This window comes from Danio rerio, chromosome 21 (genome assembly GCF_049306965.1).
Source record: "Danio rerio strain Tuebingen ecotype United States chromosome 21, GRCz12tu, whole genome shotgun sequence".
Lineage (NCBI taxonomy): Eukaryota > Metazoa > Chordata > Actinopteri > Cypriniformes > Danionidae > Danio > Danio rerio.
The window spans coordinates 37,433,934-37,453,545 of NC_133196.1; the positions used below are offsets into that span (position 1 = coordinate 37,433,934).

The 19,612-nt window shown below is 45.3% G+C and overlaps 2 protein-coding genes across 9 annotated transcripts in view; one reads left to right on the forward strand and one right to left on the reverse strand.

The window, feature by feature from the left end:
* Positions 1 to 19,612, forward strand: part of clint1b (clathrin interactor 1b) — a 542,948-nt gene that overhangs the window by 400,359 nt on the left and 122,977 nt on the right. The window lies entirely within an intron of this gene.
* The window catches only part of ebf1b (EBF transcription factor 1b), a 281,523-nt gene that overhangs the window by 56,969 nt on the left and 204,942 nt on the right, over positions 1 to 19,612 (reverse strand). For all 8 annotated transcript variants that reach the window (XR_012396818.1, XR_012396817.1, XR_012396815.1 and 5 more), the window contains exon 12: positions 7,822 to 7,887. Coding sequence is in view for 4 of the 8 variants with exons in the window: in XM_073935435.1 (XP_073791536.1) it covers positions 7,822 to 7,887 (66 nt within the window). In the remaining 4 variants the exon portion in view is untranslated. The remainder of the gene's footprint in view (positions 1 to 7,821; positions 7,888 to 19,612) is intronic.

Here is a 19,612-nt window from a genome sequence, read left to right on the forward strand (position 1 = left end):
CTGTGTTTTCCAAACCTAGTCACACCTTGAATATACCCATCTGTCTGAATTATGGAGAGGTAACGATTAATACGCTAGCTATGGTCGATTCAGGAGCTGCAGGCAATTTCATGGATTATACGTTTGCCAACAACAACTCCATTCCATTAATCTCTTGTGATTCCCCCATAGCAATCACTGCGATAGACGGACGCAATCTAGGGGATGGAAACGTAACCTACCGCACTCTACAACTCTCTGTTCAAACAGGCTCTCTCCATGAAGAAAAATTATTGTTTCTGCACATGACCCTTAAATATCCTGGAAAACTGGTGAGATTATCAAGTGGAGTAAATATTGCTTGGAAAAATGCTTGCAATCTGTTGTTCCTGTCCAGATCAACACTATTATTACCTGTCCCGAAGATCCTGAGATGAGTCAAGGCCCCGAAGTATACAGAGACCTTTCCGAAGCATTTAACAAGAAAAAAACAATAAACTTCCTCCTCATTGTGAGTACGATTGCGCCATTGAATTATTACCTGGTACAACGCCCCCTCGTGGGAGAATCTTTCCTCTTTCCCAGACTGAGACTGAAACTATGAATGCTTACATCAAGGAGGAATTGGAGCTTGCGCCCTTGCATCGACTACAGAGGTTTGAATGAGATTACTGTTAAGTACCGCTATCCCCTGCCATTAGTCCCTGCAGCCCTTGAACAGTTACGCTTAGCCCAGTATTTCACTAAGTTAGATCTTCGCAGCGCTTATAGTCTCATTCGAATCAAACAAGGAGATGAATGGAAGACCGGGTTCTCTACTGTAAATGGCCACTATGAATATCTGATTATGCCCTTCGGCCTAGCAAACAGTCCTTCCGTCTTCCAGGCTTTCATCAACGAAGTGTTCAGAGACATGTTGAACCAATGGGTCATTGTCTACATCGACGACATCCTGATTTACTCAAACTCCTTACAAGAGCATGTTAACCACGTCAGAGTGGTCTTAAAACATCTAATTAACCACCAGTTATATGCCAAGTTATCTAAATGTGTGTTTCATCAGACCTGTATTTCGTTCCTAGGCTACATAATCAGTTCTGAGGGCGTGGCAATGGACCAGAAGAAGGTTGACACCGTCACTAACTGGCCCAAACCCGACACCATCAGACAACTACAACGTTTTCTTGGCTTTGCGAATTTCTAACACAGATTCATCCAAAATTTCAGTACTGTAGCCACTCCCCTCACCGCCATGGTCAAAGCAGGCAATGCCCGACTGAGTTGGTGCGAAGATGCAACACGGTCCTTCAATCATCTAAAGTCTCGCTTCTCCTCAGCACCAATCCTTTGTTACCCTGACCCCAATCTGCCTTTCACTCTCGAGATCGATGCCTCTAACACAGGCATCGGAGCCGTACTTTCCCAAAAATTTAAGGTGTACAACAAACTCCATCCCTGTGCTTTTTACTCACGTAAACTCAATCCTGCTGAGAGGAACTATGATGTAGGAAACCGTGAGCTCCTAGCCATGAAGTGTGCTATGGAGGAGTGGAGACACTGGCTAGAGGGAGCCAGACACCCATTTACAGTTATCACAGATCATAAGAACCTAGAATACATCCGATCGGCCAAGAGACTGAACCTCAGACAAGCACGGTGGGCATTATTCTTTACTCGATTCGATTTCATTGTCACTTATATCCCTGGTTCCAAGAACATTAAGGCTGATGCCCTTTCCCGCTTAACGGATGAAGAGGCATTGGTTGAAGATGTCCAGCCTGTCCTAAAGGACTCCCTGATTTTAGCCCCCATTCGGGGGGACATTGATACCGAAATAATTCAAGCCTCGTCTCAAAATCCCACACCTCCGGCTTGCCCTGACAATAAGTTCTTCGTTCCCCCGTCCCTAAAAAAGAGAAACTCATTACTGAGGTCCATACCAATCCCAGTTCCGGGCACCTAGGAAGTACTGCCACACTTGAGTTGATTCAGAACCGATACTGGTGGTCCTCCATAAATAAGGATGTGATCAAGGTGGTCAAGAATTGTTCCTTGTGCCAGATGAACAAACATTCCCGTCTTCATCCCGCTGGTCTGCTGCAACCCCTAGAGATCCCACGTCGTCCCTGGTCCCTTATCGCCATAGACTTTATCACCGATCTTCCCTTGTCCCAAGGCCATACCACCATACTTACCGTCATTGACAGATTTTCCAAATCCTGTAGACTAATCGCCATCCCCAAGTTACCCACAGCCCTGGAAACAGCTGAATTGCTGTGCGAGTATGTTTTCCACTTCTATGGCTTACCCGAGGACATTGTGTCAGACAGAGGCCCCCAATTTACCTCCCGCTTATGGTCAGCTTTTATCAAGAACCTCCAGGTCAATGTCAGTCTCTCTTCCGGTTACCATCTCCAATCCAACGGCCAAACTGAACGTCTCAATCAGGAGATTGGACGTTTCCTATGTACGTATTGCCATAACAACCAGGAAGAATGGAGTAAATTTCTAATGTGGACTGAATATGCACAGAATTCTTTGAGAAAACCATCCACTGGTCTAACCCCCTTTCAGTGCGTACTAGGCTTTGAACCCTCCTGTTTCCATGGTGTGGAGAACCCTCAGAACTCCCAGCCGTAGACTTGTGGTTTAAGAAGTGCGAGGAGGTCTGAAATGCGGCACATAGTCACCTGTCCCACGCTGTCAGACACTTCAAGGAACAAGCAGACCGTCATCGGTGGCCTAGTCCTACATACTCTCCAGGCCAATGGGTTTGGCTATCCACCCGAGATCTCCGCCTTAGACTTCCCTGTCGAAAACTCAGTCCTTTCCAAATTAAACGCCAGATTTCTCCAGTGTCCTACCGCTTAATCCTGCCTAACCATTATCGTATCTCTCCCACGTTCCATGTCTCCCTGCTCAAGCCTGCTGTTGGTCCAGCCGAGGTGGATAGGGAGGTGGCAGCCGGTCCCCCGCCAGTCATTGTCGATGGAAAGGAGGCTTACCAGATCCACGAGATCCTGAGATCCAGACTCCGGGGGGGACAACTGCAGTACCTGATTGATTGGGAGGGGTACGACCCGGAGGAACAATCTTGGATCAACCGAAAGCATATTCTCGACCCAACTCTGTTAAGTGAGTTTCACCTGCAACATCCGGAAATGCCGGCCCCTCGTCCCCGTGGAAGACCCCGGCATCGCAATTCCTCTCACTTCAGGAGCCGTTCGCAGGAGGGGGGCTCTGTCACCGACTCTGTCCCAGTCATTCCCCTCGCTGGCCAGCAGAAGCCACCATCTCCGGACTTCTAAGAATTACATGATCGACTTAAACTGATAAGCACACACACCTGCAGCACATCCCGATAACGACCCACGCTCACACATATAAGCAGCACACACACTCAGTCCGTTGCGAAGTCTTGTTCTGCCCTGTCTGACATTATTGAGCGTTATCTCCTGGCCTGATCTCCCGTGTATTACCTGGACTGTTACTGCCCTTGTGTTGCCTTCTGCCTGCCCCGAACCTTGCTTGTATTCTGACTCTGATCCACGCCGCCTGCAACTGATCCATGCCTTCTATATTACTCCTTGACAGCCAGCCGCCAGCCCTTAGACCCATACTGAATATTACTGATGTGAGTTTGCACGTAAGTGCGTATTGTATGGTTGTGTTTGAACTGTGTTTAATAAATATACTGCAAATGGATCCCTCCGTGTCCGGCTCCCCGTTACAAACACCTTTTTGGAAAAAAATAAATAAATAAAAAATTCAAAGGGTGCTAATATTTCTGATTCCAAGCAATCTCAGCTTTTGTTTTGTACTTTTTTTGTAGCACAATCGCTTCACAGCCTGAAGCTCGCTGATTCGAGCCCTGGATGGGTCAGTTGACATTTCTTTGAAGAGTTTGTATATTCACCCAGTGTTGACTTGGGTTTCCTCCAGGTGCTCCATTTTCCCCGAAAAAGTCCAAAAACATGTGGTACACGTGAATTCATTCATTCATTCTATCTTCATATTAGTCCCTTTATTAATCTGGGGTCGCCACAGCGGATTAAACCGCCAACTTTTCCAGCATAAGTTTTACGCAGCGGATGCCCTTCCAGCTGCAACCCATCTCTGGGAAACATCCATACACACTCATTTACACTCATACACTACGGACAATTTAGCTTACCCAATTCACCTGTACCGCATGTCTTTGGACTGTGGGGAAACCGGAGCACCTGGAGGAAACCCACGCGAACATGGGGAGAACATGCATATTCCATACAAAAACGCCAACTGACGCAGCTGAGGCTCAAACTAGCGACCTTCTTACTGTGAGGTGACAGCACTCCCTACTGCGCCACAACGTCGCCAGTATAGGTGAATTGTATAAGCTAATTTTCCATAGTGTGTGTGTGAATGAGTGTGTATTAGAGATGCGCGGATGGCGGTTACAGCCGCGGAATCCGCGGATAAACCGCGGATCGGGCGGATGACGTGACGAAAAATAAAATTTTAATTAAATTCGGGCGGGTGGTGGGCGGTTGTACTGTTTTTGTACACATAGCTGGCGCACCAACGAAAAAGCCTAGGACTGACTTTACAGAATGAGAGGAGGAATCGGATACACTAATTCTGGATGAAGTACAGAAGTATTCCTTTACAAACTTCCGTATAGACGGAACAGCAGAGGAAAATCTACTTTCCTTTTAGGAGAAACAAGGCCAGTCCTTCCCACGACTACAGCTCCTTGCCAAGAGAATTCTATGCATTCCAGCAACAAGTGCTGCGAGCGAGCGCTCCTTCAGCGCAGCAGGGCGCATTGAGGCCAGGCGCTCTCGTCTGAATGTTGAAATGATGTGTCAAAATGCGTTTTCTATTAGGCTACAATAATTGTAAAAAAAATTGTACAGTACAGTGCGTTTAATTTAGGCTATTTATTTATTTTTCTCCCTGTGCACCAATTGGAGACGGAGTTCACTGCTGATATTCTGAGAGCTTTATAGGGGTGCTTCTCATTTCTTATTTGTGTATCCTCGTTTCCTTTCCTTGCTTTCTTTCCTCGTCTTTCCACCCCTATAGGATGCGAGGGAAGGACGCAAGAAAAAGACTCAAGGACCGAGGAATTGAATCAAGTGAAACGACACGTCCTCGTATTGTTTAGCGTCACTTCAAAGCGTCAATTAATGCTGCATTGACTTGCACGTTTGAATTAACTGCATGTCATTAAAGTCATTCTCTATTTTCTAATAATCAATAAAGAAACATTCATTTAATAATAAAAAGGAATAAGCCATTCAAATAAAGAGCTCAGTCAGCAGATGGCGGGCGGGTGCGGTTTTAAAATTTGGATGAAAATGTTAGTGCGGATGGATGGCGGACGGATGATGAGTTTTGTGATGCGGTTGTGGATGAAATAATAGCCCATCCGCGCATCTCTAGTGTGTATGGATGTTTTCCAGTGATAGGTTGCAGCTGGAAGGGCATCCGCTGAGTAAAACACCTACTGGAAAAGTTGGTGGTTGATTTTGCTGTGGGAAGCCCAGAATTATAAAGGGACTAAGCCGAAAAAAGTGAATGAATGAATGATTGAATAAACCTGCTCTGTGTACTTTGTTTTTATTGAAAAGTAATAAAAAATAAAGAAATAAAACTATCAATAAAACCATCAATAAATATTAATTAATTAATTAATAAATAAAGGTTGATAATCTCACCTGAATAATGACTTACTACAAGTATTAATAAGGCAACAACAGGCTTTAACCATATAACACCATTCTTTTATTTAACAGACTGAATTTAATTTAACATTGCAGACTAATTCTTTATTATACAATCATGATTTACTAACTAATACTTATAAATCAAGTATAATTTGTTAAAAACGTGTATTGAAAATTGAAATGCTAATAAGTGTAACACTATTATAAATGTAGCTGTAACTGTCCTTATAATACAGCATAATGATTGTTGTGGCTTTAAAGATATATTTATAGCATAGTTTTGACTGATTATAAATAATTATAAATTCATTATAAGCACAAACTTCTTAGAAAGTGTTACCCAAAAGTCTGTCTAATCATTAAGCATGACCTAACCCTTAGCTGGTAACAGAGAACTGAGGAGTAAAGTAGACATGCAGATGAGGAGGGCTAGTGCCAAGTTCACACTATGAATTTCAAAATTGTCAGATCTTCATTGTTTTCGCACAACATGACTATCTGGGGGAGCATTTAGTTGCTGCTGTGTTCACACTGCATGATGGACCAGTGACAAAAGCTTACAAACTGCATTACTACTGTCTGGCTCACAAACACGTGAGAAGGGATACGCAAATACCGATAATATGATACACTGCATAAATAAATAAATAGTAGTAATTCAAGTGGTCTGTAAGCTGATTTTCAGTAAAAGGGCAAAAAGATAAAAATATATATTAATGATCAATGATTATATGGTTGGAGAATGCAAGCAGCAGTGACTGAGCATTTACAATGAGAGAAGAAACAAGTTGGAATCAATAATTAAATTTGCAATTAGCTACTGCATAAAAATGTTTCTTCTCTGTTTCTGTTTAATTGCATTGCAATGCTTATTTATTTTGAGTTTGTGGTCTTAACTCCTCCCCAAACTCGCCACTGTCCTGCATGGAGTGAAAGTTCACTCATTGGCTGAAGGTCATTCTCAGATGTTTTCAGTCAGAACTAATTTCACACAGGATGATTTTGTCAGTAATTCTCTTAGATTGTGTCTTTGACAACTCATGTTGTATTAACGTGAACAAAAATTATTTACCTTTTATTTGTTAGCATATAAAAATCAAGCTTAAAATCATGCAGTGTGAACTCAACTTTAATTTAAGCTTAGGGCTTATGGGACTGAGACAAAAGTGGGCACCTGTACGATCCTTTATTATCTTGGTAGATCCTCTTGTGAATTATCTTTTATGTACTTGTTTTGAGGGTTTAATATTTGAGTCAATTACTTACATAGATTTTGTATAATGTGTCAAAGCAGTGAACACAGATGGAGTTCTGTTAAATTGAAACTGCTTCAGTTTAGTTATCACAGTTGAAGTTCAGTTTACTTCAGTTCAGAGTGATGCAAATTTTACTGATGAAAACACTGCCAAAACACTGAACACTGAAGAGCAACTTCGCCAATGAGCAGCTCCAGAAGAAAATGAAGGAAAATGAAGGGCTTCTCTGGCCAAATGTTTTGTTCAGTGCTGCCAGTCTTAGTAGGTTACCAGCATGTGTTTAGGCTAGCCTACTGGATCAATAAGGAGACTCATCTGTCTAATCTGTACCTTTTCTTCAATATTCTGTAATGTGTTTTTTTCTGTGTACAAAATTTAATTTTGTTCCACAGTCATATCAGAATTATTTCCTAATCGTGAAAATGTTCTTTAATTAAATGTAAGATGTACAAACGCTTGAAACATTTTTCCTGATTTTGAATCTTCCATCCTGATTTTCTAGTATTGTCCATTTTCTCTATAAAGCTGCTTTGAAACAAACTACATTATATAAAGTGTTACAGAAAAAATGGTTTGACTTGACTGTCTAGATGTGAAGGTAAAACAAAACAAGACAAAAACAAAGTAATCACACTTTTCTATCTCATATATGATAATGATATAAGCACACCACACATGTCTAGTAATGGTAATATAAATCTTAACATAAAATGTGCACTGCAGGAAATTAATAGTAATAATATTAGTCACCAACAGGTTGAAAAATACCTTTAAGAGTGTTTTTTTAGGTCTCAGGGCCAAACAATGAGAGAAACAACCATACATTTTTTCACAATGTGTTAGCGAAAAAACTGAGAAACAAAACTTTTCCTCACCTGGTTATTATGAGGCATCCCATAAAGCGATTCCACCAGATCTGCTGCTCTTTTCAAAATCACCTCCTATATGCAAAAAAAAGAAAGTATAGTAAAATTATTTTAATGACATCAGTAATCACAGCCAAGTGGAACACACAGACTAGATGTCTGTCCAATAGTTTGTCTCTGTCAGGGTAAAAAAGGCAATATTTCAGCAAACATTTGCTTTGTGTTGATGAAGGACAATAATATACAGTGTGTTTGTAGTGCAACTACAACTTTACAGAGTCAACACTTTTTAAGAGATGCTGTGATGGTGGTACATCAAAGATTAAATTTATGTGTTCTTGCCAATGAGAAATAATTAGCATGCTCTTTTCTGAGCAAAAATACTATGTTATGATTGTTTAAAGGCAATGCTGACATGTAGGCAGCTAGAGGCTACTGCTAAAGGTAGAGTTAATGAATAGATGTGATCCTAAGTCAACCCAGTAGCTACTTGAACATCTCTCCTCTTCGATACATTATACATTATATACAGTTGAAGTCAGAATTATTAGCCCCCCTGAATTATTAGCCACCTGTTTTTTTTCCCCCAATTTCTGTTTAAGAGAGAGATTTTTTCAACACATTTCTAAACATAATAGTTTTAATAATTCATTTCTACTAATTGATTTATTTTATCTTTGCCATGATGACAGTAAATAACATTTGACTATATATATTTTCAAGACACTTCTATACAGCTTAAAATGACATTTAAAGGCTTAACTATGTTGATTAGGTTAACTAGGCTGATTAGGGTAATTAGGCAAGTCTTTGTAAGTAGACTATCAAAAAATATAGCTTAAAGGGGCTAATAATATTGTCCTTAAAATTGTGTTAAAAAAAATTTAAAACTGCTTTTTTTCTAGCTGAAATAAAACTAATTTCTGGACTTTTTCCAGAAGAAAAAATAGTATTAGATATAATGTGAAATATCATTGCTCTGTTAAACATAATGTGCGAAATATTTAATAAAAAGAAAACAGAAGTCAAGGGGGGGGGGGGGGGGGGGGCTAAATAATCTTACGTCAAAAGAAAAAACAAGATTATTTTGCTTACCCCATTGGCAGATTATTTTGCTTGTTTTAAGGAAAAACTCACTTATTATTGGCATATTATTTCTCAAAACAAGACAGTATGTTTTGCTTGTCTAGAAAATGCCTCTTGATATAAGAAATTTTAGATATTTAGACTAGAAACAAGACAAAAAATCTAAGCAAGAAAAGCATTTTTTGCAGTGCATGATTAATGGGCGTGGAGCTCCGCGAGCATCGGGCAGGAGTGGGCATGGCCAGCAGGGGAAAAGGGGAGCGAATAACTGTTGTTGACAGTTAGCTCACAAACTGAGACACAAACCGTGAGGAGACGCATGAGTTTATAGTTCACAAAGTTAAAATGCAAAGAAATAAACAGTAATTTAATGCCCTGTTACATTTGTTATTTGTAATTTCATATACACATAAACACAATTTATATCATTATAAAGATAAGTGTGTTCATGTAAACATTATAAATGAGGATTCTCCCTCGATCCCCGTGTCTAAATTATAGATCTTGAATGCAGACTCAGTGCAGCAGGTCTCCTGACGTGCCTGTTTTAACCATTAGCCCTGCTGGTAATATAGAGGCAAACACAGCAGCACGGCGATGTGTCTGAATGTGAACGAATTCCTGATAAAAGTCAACGTCCGCCATTCTGCAATTCTTGCACTGCTGTCCCCACAAAAATGCTTGCAGCACACACACAGCTTTGCTGTATTATCGGCCCTGACAGGATTCGCGGCGAAAAAACATGCAACAAACCCCGTGGATCATGGAAACAAACACATACGAGCCTTCATGAACGGCAACGTGCCGTTGGTCTGTGTCTCACAGCTTGCTTGAAACTGGCAGGTCTGCCTTCGGAAAGCACGTTCTCTCATGAATAATTAAGCAGCCGGCTCTTCTCATAGGATAAGAAAACTCCGCTATGAATAATAATGAGAAACCGACGCGTCATCATTGCACTTGCAGTACTGCGCTACGTCGCCGATTTTGATCCCGCCCCAAAAATCATTTTAAACCCGGAAGCTGAAATTAGCTGACAAAAGCTCAAAATTAACCAGTTTTCCCCACAATTAAAGCTGACAGGTGCTAACATTGACTTAACTGAAGCTCAACACAGACAAATCTGTTAATATAAAAAAAAAGTTTTCCAGGTGTCCTAAACCTTTAAATGTAACATTGAACAAACCATAAGTGTTAATTTCAATAAGTGGCCAAACAAATAAGCCTATAGATTAAATACAACTAATAAATAAAATGTAGGATAACCACATACCTAGACACTCAAAAAACTTTAAAATAGATTTTGAAATCTAAATTCTCTAAAAGATTGTTAGGCTGCGTTAATTAAGGCAACTGGAACCAGGGAGACTTGCAAAAAGACATTATAATTTGATTGAAATCTACATTTATTATAGTATGTTCTCCTTAGATCCCAAGATCTCCATAATCATTGACCCAGTCTGTATTTTAAGCACATGTTGTAGTGGTCACGGAGGAGTGGAGAGTGCTAGACAGATTCTGGAAAGACCCGAGTATCAGACTAGTGAGTCTGTGACTCAATTATTGGCGTGGGGCAGTAATAAAGTCTGCCCGGCATAAACTTTTACCACTGACCTGTCTGGAGGTACTGCTGGATTGCTGATGTCACTATGATGGATCACCTCTAGTTGCCATGCTCCCCTAAAGACCCTCCAACTTAAAAGTTCAGGATATTTTAACATATTGTATTTAAAAAAATCTAACCCAATGTTTGCTGACACCTCACCCGGGGCCTTATGTACGAAGATTTGCATTGAAATCATACTAAAACTTTGTGTAGGCACAAAGCTGTAAATGTGCGTATGCAGTAAAAAATTCTGGTGTATAAAACACTGTGTATGCGGAATCCCACACATATTCTATTTGTACATCCAAATTAAAGTGAAACTGAGCACACATGCACGAGTGCAAAACCCCTAACTGCCTCCTCCCCCGTATGAATATGCTAATGACTCTACCTTGGCAAAACCAAACAAAAAAGCAATAGCAAAAGCAAGCAAAAAGAGAAACTTTGAACAGAATGTGAATTGGAGGTGTGGCTATCAGAGGTTGACCAGCAAAAAACTGTGTTATTTGCAAGTTTGTCGTTTGAATGAGCTAGTTGAGTGATTTCTGCCCGTTTGATCGGCAGAGACAACAAAGCTAAAGAGGGAGGACATCGGCAGCGTGAGTGGCGTAGCTCTTAAAGCACATGGCAACATGTTTTGACACTGTCATTCATGAACTCAGTTCGAATCCACCATCTGATGAACGTTCGAGGTTACAGAAGTAACCCTTCGTTCCCTGAGGAGGGGAACGGAAGTGCCATAAAGTGGATTGATTGAAATCCACGAATGGGAGATTCGGATCAGAAGCTGCTTGTCTGGAGAGTATTGAACGGGCCAATAAATGAAAATGAATTGGCAGCGTAAGCTTGCGCAGGTCTGCTGCATCGCCAATTATCCCAGCATATAAGCACACCTGAAGCGAGCAGACGCCATCCTTTTAAGCTGAAGAGACTTTCAAACAGCTAAGGGACAGTCATTATGGCGACAGAGTATGGCACTTCCGTTCCCCTCCTCGGGGAACGAAGGGTTACTTCTGTAACCTCGAATGTTCCCCTTCGGTTGGGGAACTTCAGTGCCATAAAGTGGATTGATTGAAATCCACGAATGGGAGAAGTATGGAAAGCGCCATAATAACTGCACCTTACCAACGCCCCCGATGAAGGGATAGTCAAGCAAGCGTGACGCACCCACATCATGGGAGGCGCGGTCCTCCAACGTGTCCCTGGCCCTAATTTATCCTACTTCAACAGAAGTCTTACGGATTTAGATATATTTTTTAGGAAGTCGTGAGCATCTAGATAATTCTAGGAATATACGACAGTACGTTGGGAAGCGTGCAATCCCGATAGGGAGGACGCTGCGGAGACCATCCGTTACCCAAGGGGGGATAGATGGCAGGATTACATATGGACTAGCCCTAAAAAGGGGGAGTACGCATAGCAAAAGAGTGGTTAGCGGAGAGGGAAGACACGGGTCCGCCCAGGGGGGGGACTTAACTGTGGCGGAATAAGCATATGGGATCGCCTAGTGGGGATCACGCATAGCAGTCACCTATACCCAAAACACGGGCTGACCAGCGGGCAGACCTACAACGTAGTGGGCCAGCAAGTGACTCCTTCGCTGAGTCAGTGCCGGGGGCCATGGAGGAATCTGCAGGGCTCACCTGACGGGGAACTTTACTGACAGATAAAAGGGCGCACGTATCTCCGTGTTAGGGAAAATGGCGCAGCAAGCGTGTCTCAACACCTTACCGAGTTGTTTCCTCAATCATCAAAGGGTTACCTAATACCCTTGAGGAAACCGGCTCCACTCGCAGATTGTCTCCACTCTACAGATGTCTGTTAGAGAGGCGCCGCGTGCACGCCCCCAAGAGGATGCAACGCTCCGAGTGGAGTGTGCACGCACTCCCGGGGGACACGGCTGACCTCGACTCGAATAAGCGAGTGAAATGGCATCCACAATCCAGTGGGATAATCTTTGTTTCGATACGGCACTTCCCTGCTGCCGACCGCCATGACGGACAAAGAGCTGCTCAGATGATCTAAAATTCTGAGTACGGTCCACATAAATGCGCAGAGCACGAACTGGACAAAGTAAAGAAAGGGCTGGGTCTGCCTCCTCCGGGGGCAGCACTTGCAGGTTCACTACCTGATCTCTAAAGGGGGTGGTAGGAACCTTGGGCACATAACCCGGGCGGGGTCTCAGAATGACGTGAGAGTAATCCGGCCCGAATTTCAGGCACGAGTCACTGACCGAAAATGCCTCCAGGTCCCCGACCCTCTTGATGGAGGCCAACGCAACCAGCAGAGCTGTCTTCAGGGACAGAAATCTTAGAGATACTGATTCGAGAGGCTCAAAGGGATCGGCTCGCAAACTTGTGAGAACGAGGGGGTGTCCCAAGAGGGCATGAGAGGGGGGCGAGATGGATTAATTCCTAAGTCTTCCTCGCGTCTAAGGACCACACATGGAGGTTCCAAAGATCGGGGCGAGGGTGCCAGATTGTGCCCTGTCCCTGAGAAAGTAGGTCCTCTCTCAAAGGGATCCGCCAGGGGAGGGTCGTCGCGAGGAGTGAGAGCTCTGATATCCAGGTCCGTTTGGGCCAAAGGGGCACAACTAGCAGAACCTGTTCCTCGTCCTCCCTGACCTTGCACAGTAACTGCGTGAGCAGGCTCACTGGGGGAAACGCATACTTGCGCATGCCCCGAGGCCAGCTGTGGGCCAGTGCATCCGTGCCGAGAAAGCCCTCGGTCAGGGAAAAAAACAACTGGCAATGAGCGTTCTCGGGGGAAGCAAACAGATCGATCTGGGCCTCCCCGAATCGCGCTCATATCAGCTGAACAGACTCGGGGTGGAGTCTCCATTCTCCAGGGCGTAACAGCTGTCGTGAGAGTGCATCGGCTGCACGATTGAGCGTGCCTGGAACGTGAATGGCGCGCAGCGATTTTTGCCGTGGGTGACTCCAGAGGAGCAGACGGCGGGCGAGCTGAGACATGCGGCGAGAGCGCATACCCCCCATGCGGTTGACATACGCCGCCGCCGCCATATTGTCCGTCCTGACCAGCACGTGTTGCCGCTCCAGCACCGGTAAAAAGCGGTGGAGAGCGAGGAACACTGCCGACAGCTCTAGGCGATTGATATGCCAATGCAACTGGGCACCCTTCCACAGGCCCGCAGCCACATGCCCGCGACACACGGCCCCCCAACCCGTGTTGGAAGCATCTGTTGAAACAACAACATGGCTGGACACCTGTCCAAGAGGCACACCGGCCTGTAGGAACGAGGGGTCGTTCCAAGGGCTGAGGGCGCGGCGACACAGCGCAGTAACAGAGACCCGGTGTGTGCCCGCATGCCATGCGTGTCTTGGGACCCGATCGTGAAGCCAGTGTTGAAGTGGTCTCATATGGAGCAATCCGAGCGGCGTGACGGCGGCTGCGGATGCCATATGCCCCAGGAGCCTCTGAAAGATCTTCAGTGGGACCACTAGTTTGCTGTCGAGCTCCCTCAGACAGTTCAGCAACAGGCGAGCGCGTTCCTCGGAGAGATACGCTACCATGGTGATCGAGTTTAGCTCCATCCCGAGAAAAGAGATCCTCTTCACGGGGGCGAGTTTGCTCTTTTCTCGGTTGACCTGAAGCCCCAGTAGGCGGAGATGCCGAAGCACCTTGTCCCTGTGCACAATCAATTGCTCCCGCGAGTGAGCTAAAATCAGCCAGTCGTCGAGATAATTGAATATGCGGATGCCCGCGAACCGAAGGGGCGCTAAGGCACCCTCCGCGAGTTTGGTGAAGACCCACGGAGACAGAGAGAGCCCGAAGGGGAGGACCTTGTACTGCCACGCTCGACCCTCGAACACAAACCGCAGAAATTGGCGGTGGCGTGGAAGAATGGAAACATGGAAATACACGTCCTTCAGGTCTATGGCTGCAAACCAATCCCGAGGACGAACGCATTGGAGAATGCGCCTCTGCGTCAGCATTCTGAATGGCAGCTTGTGCAGACAGCGGTTCAAAACACGCAGATCTAGGATTGGTCGTGACCCATCGCTCTTTTTGGGTACGATGAAGTATGGGCTGTAAAACCCACTCTCCATCTCGGCTGGAGGAACCGGCTCGATTGCACCCTTCGCCAGGAGAGCAGCAATCTCCTCTCGCAAGACAGGGGGGCCGTTTCGCGAACTGAATCGCGTAACCGAGTCTGATTGTGCGTATGAGCCACCGCGAGGGGCTGGCCCGCGCTAACCAGGCAGGCAGAGCCCTCGCTAATGGAGTCATCGCTACAATCGCTGACGTACCAGCAGTGGGGCAGCGCGGAGTGGGTGTGCTGATTCGGGAAGCACGAGGGTCCTGCGGAAGAGCTGGAGGAGAGCGACTCGCTCTGGCTCCGCACCCTGACTCCGGAGAGGGGGCTGGAGGGCTGAGGGAAGGGAGACCGTCCCCCCAGCGCTCGTGAGCCACTGGTGAAGCACGTAGAATCTGCGAGCCGGAAGGCAGCGCGTCCCGGACTGGCAGAATTCGTGCTGTCACATCTGGGGAAGGGGAAAAGTGTCTTGATTGATGTTTTGGTGGCACTGAAAAGTACCGTTGTAATCGGGGCCCCGCCCTCCAGCGAAGAAAGAGCAAGTTTCCTCTTCTCCGGATGGCCTGTCTCAGGGACGCTTTGCGGTCCGTTTGCCGGACTTAACGGTGTCCTGGGCAGGGGGGGCTGCCTGCTTTCGAGGTGTACGCTGCGCCCGCTTGGCCGGAGGCGCAGGCGGGGGCGGGCCCTCGGCGAGGAACAGTGGAGGTGGATGGCTCGGCGGGCGGAGCGGGATTACGGCCACGCCGATAGATGACATTGCCCATCGCATCCAACTGCTCTTTCACCGCCTTGAATTCCTGGGTGAATTCACCGACGGTGTCGCCGAACAGGCCAGCCTGGGATATGGGCGAGTCAAGAAAGTGAACTTTGTCAACATCGCGCATATCGGCCAGGTTTAGCTAGAGGTGGCGTTCCTGAACCACATGGGTGGACATCATCCTCCCCAGCGCACACGCGGCGGACTTAGTAGTCCGAAGAGCATAGTCGGTCGCGGTGCGCAGCTCATGTAATAAGCTTGGGTTAGACCCGCCCTCGTGCAGCTCAGCCAGCGCCTGCGCTTGGTAGCGCTGGTAGGTGCCCATCGCGTGCAAAGCAGAAGCAGCCTGGCCCACAGCCTTATAAGCTCTGGCTTCGAGGGAGGCAGACAACCTACAGGCTTTGGACGGGAGGCGGGGCAAACCCCGCCACGAAGAGGCGCCGCGCGGACAAAGATTGACCGCGATAGCGCGCTCCACTGACGGGATCGCCTCATACCCCCTGGCAGCTCCGCCGTCAAGAGCGGTGAGGGCGGAGGGACACGCAGCACGGGCAGAGAAAGGTGCCCTCCTAGACTGCGTGAGCCTACTGTGCACTTCCGGGAAGAAGGGGACGAGAGGCTTCGATGGCTAGTCGGTCCGGCCGCGGAGCTGGGGGATAAACCAGCTCCAACCCCATGTCCGAAGCAGCCCGGGAAAGCACGGCTAACATGTCCGCTTCAGGATCCAATTTGACGGCGCTCACCTGCCCAGAGGGGGCGAGCGGGTCCGGATCTTCGTCGGACAGTGAAAGCCCACCCTCTGATTCCGCGGAGGACATCTGATCTCCGGTGTCAGCGAGTGTGAGAGCTACCATCTGGTTAGACGGATTACTTCCACTACCCGAAGCTTGGATGGAGCGCCGTGAGGAGCGAGAGGTCCGCGAGCCCGTGGGCGGCGGATTATCTCCCGCTGGAACCCTCAGATCTGCCCGAGCGCCCGCTGCTTTTTTAGAACAGGAGGCAACTGGGGTGGCTCGCTCTCTTACGAAAGTTAGCCGCGATCTTAGCTGTGCAACGGTCATGGCATCGCAATGACGACATGAACCGCCCACGAGCACCGCATTAACATGCTGGACCCCCAAACAAGCAATGCAGTAATCGTGTCCATCATCCGGAGCCAGGAAACCCCTGCATCCAGAAACGCACAGTCGGAGCGCCATCCTGAAAAGGACGTGCTGCACGACTGTGTTGCTCTTTTAGGAAAGTTGCAACAATACGCACTGCTCTGGAGGACCGGACCCAAAGAACCGCAGGCAAGGGAGAAACCCAGCTCGACCATCTGCCGCCGCGAAAACCCACTCTGAACCGGGAGACACTCGTTCGCTCTGAAGTGCTGAACAGCAAGAGGAACCCTCATCGACTCACTCAGAAAGGATCTGAAACGAAAAGGATGGCGTCTGCTCGCTTTAGGTGTGCTTATATGCTGGGATAATTGGCGATGCAGCACACCTGCGCAAGCTTACGCTGCCAATTCATTTTCATACATTGGCCCATTCAATACTCTCCAGACAAGCAGCTTCTGATCCGAATCTCCCATTCGTGGATTTCAATCAATCCACTTTATGGCACTGAAGTTCCCCAACCGAAGGGGAACTCATTCTTCTTTTTCCCCCACTACATATCAGATTTTGCCTACTCTTCATCACGAGGAACACAAATAGGAATCATGAATAAGTGTGTGTATTATGTTAAGCGCAATTGAGCATCACATATTATTTGCACATTTATTGAATGGAAATGTTTCTGATTCGCATATGCATATTGGTCTTTAGTTGGCGCCTTTATAGCAATGTGCGTGCAGTCTATCGCTCCGATTACATTGGGAAAACCGGCGATCGCTGCAGGTTGTGCTTTAATGTTTGGCTGGTCAACTGCATGATATGGAAAACTTATGTACCTGCTAGACATGCGGATGATCTCATCCTATAAAGTTGCCATTGAATGGCTCAAAGATACTCCATAATGTGCAATTTAACACAATTGCCTCTAAGAGTCGCCAATGGAAATAAAACGAACACACACAAGAAATTGCCCCTACGCCAAACATGCAGTTGGCGTGGAATAACGCACATTCTCAAGTTCATTTCATCGTTAGTAAATCCAAATGTGAGGATGAAACCTGGTGTACACAAAGTTTTTGTGCCTATGCCGCGTTAATACATGAGGCCCCTGGTCTGTGAAATTGCGTGAATGAACAAAACATTTTTTATGCTATAATTCTGAAGCTCTAGCACAACAAATGCAAGCCAAATAATGTAACTCCATTCTCTTATGCTAAACACATTTTCATTTTGGTCAGTTACTATAGGCTTGTTTTTGATGATCCATGGACAAAAGTGGCAAAGCGCAGGGTGCAAACGCACCGTGGCTACTAACATGAACTAATCATGAACAACACTTGTACAGCATTTATTAATCATAATTGAACAAGTCCATGCTTGTTAACATTAGTTAATGCACCATGAGTTGCACCAAAATAATAATGCACCAAATATTTAAATATATATGATTCCACCTGCTCGGCCGAGCGGACTCTCAGTTTATGAACATTAATTATCGACAATAACGAATTATTATTAATCAATAATATTCAGGATGAACTTGTTGTTAATTTGATCAAATAAATATAACCAGAACTCGCCCACTCATCCGAGCGGACTCCGTAATGATTTATTTATTTAAGAAAGGGAATTATTACTACTCCTTGTGAAGTAGATTAATCATTTATAAGTTTTGATCAACTTAATAGCAGCTAGGCAAGGGATTTCAGTGACTTTTTCTGTGAGGCAAACAATACAATCCATTTGATTATAATGGTTTTTATTGACTAGTCTGACATATAACGAACAACGCACAAACATAACATAAAACAGAACAAATGTATACAGAATGTAGATAGGCTATGTACGGGTCTATAGAACACATAACAAACAGAGAGAAACAGAAAAGCGTGGAAATAAAGAGTTTAGATAAAGAGTGGCAAATCTACCTCAGTTCCACACATTATTAAGGATCATCAAGATTATAAAAAACGCCTTTTTGATAAAAGGGGCACAGCTTATTTGCATAACTAAAAATACCTGGGGTGTAGGCATTTGCGGTCTCTCTCTTTTTGCAAGTTTCTTCCGATGTGCTGCAAGTCCTTTTTGATGTCCTTTCTTGATGTGTGGAGTTTGCAATACAGATCGGAGAAACGCGATCGCAACTCTAAACTGAGTTTACTTTGCCGGAAAAATAAGAAAACGTGGGTTTGAGGAGGCACGCGGACACAGAAGAGCCGCTCGACCCCTTAAAGGGGCGACCTCTTGGAGAGTTCTTTATTCGGATGTTCTGCCACGAGCTTGGGGAGCAGACAGGTTTTAATTGTGGGCCACGTTACACCCCCTTTCGGCATGCTCGACCAGTTATTGTAGGGCAAAGATTGAGCGCGAAACTTTCCTTTGTCTCTAGGCTGCTCATATGCAAATTGAGTGTCCGCCCAAAAGCATGCAGAGAGGCATTATCTCAGAGCATTAAATAATGTAAGCCGTGGTGATTATAATCATGCGCTACGCATCATGTGTTGTAAAATTGTGCAAGCTGCACATCGATACCACACATGATGACCTTAGGACTACGTAAGCCTGGCTTACACATTCTGACATTATTGATTATTATTGACAAGGCGTACAGGTTATATGAGGGATTATACAGTTAGGAAAATTCAGAAATGAAGTACGAAGTTTACAAAACACATAACATTTATTTTTGGGCTGATTCAGGATTTCTGAGTCCATTTTAGCGTGTGATCCTCAGGTGTGTGTGTGTGTGTACGAAAGGGAACAGGAATGTCTGAAGTTCTAGCCACCCATCTCTAAGCCTCTAGATAAGTGAGGTGTCACTAGAAACACAGACTTTGTGGCACCAGGAGTCGTAAACCCATGCAGAGGTGACTCAGACCCCTTTATAAAATCAATACGTAGTTTTATCTATGCACTGTACGCTACAACTGTATGGTTTTTATATTTATGTAGGCTCGAAAATAATTTTTGTAATATTTCATTTCTTTAATTCTTTTTCATATGTGAAGATATTTGGACCGGGTGATGTTACGGTCCTCTATGTTATTGCGCTCATAAGAGTTTTTTTAACCTCACTTAGGCCCCGTTTACACTGATGCGTTTTCATTTTAAAACGCATAAGTTTTGCTACGGTTACGCCATTCGTCCACACTACGCCGGAATTTCTCGAGAGCCGAAAACGGAGCATTTTGAAAACA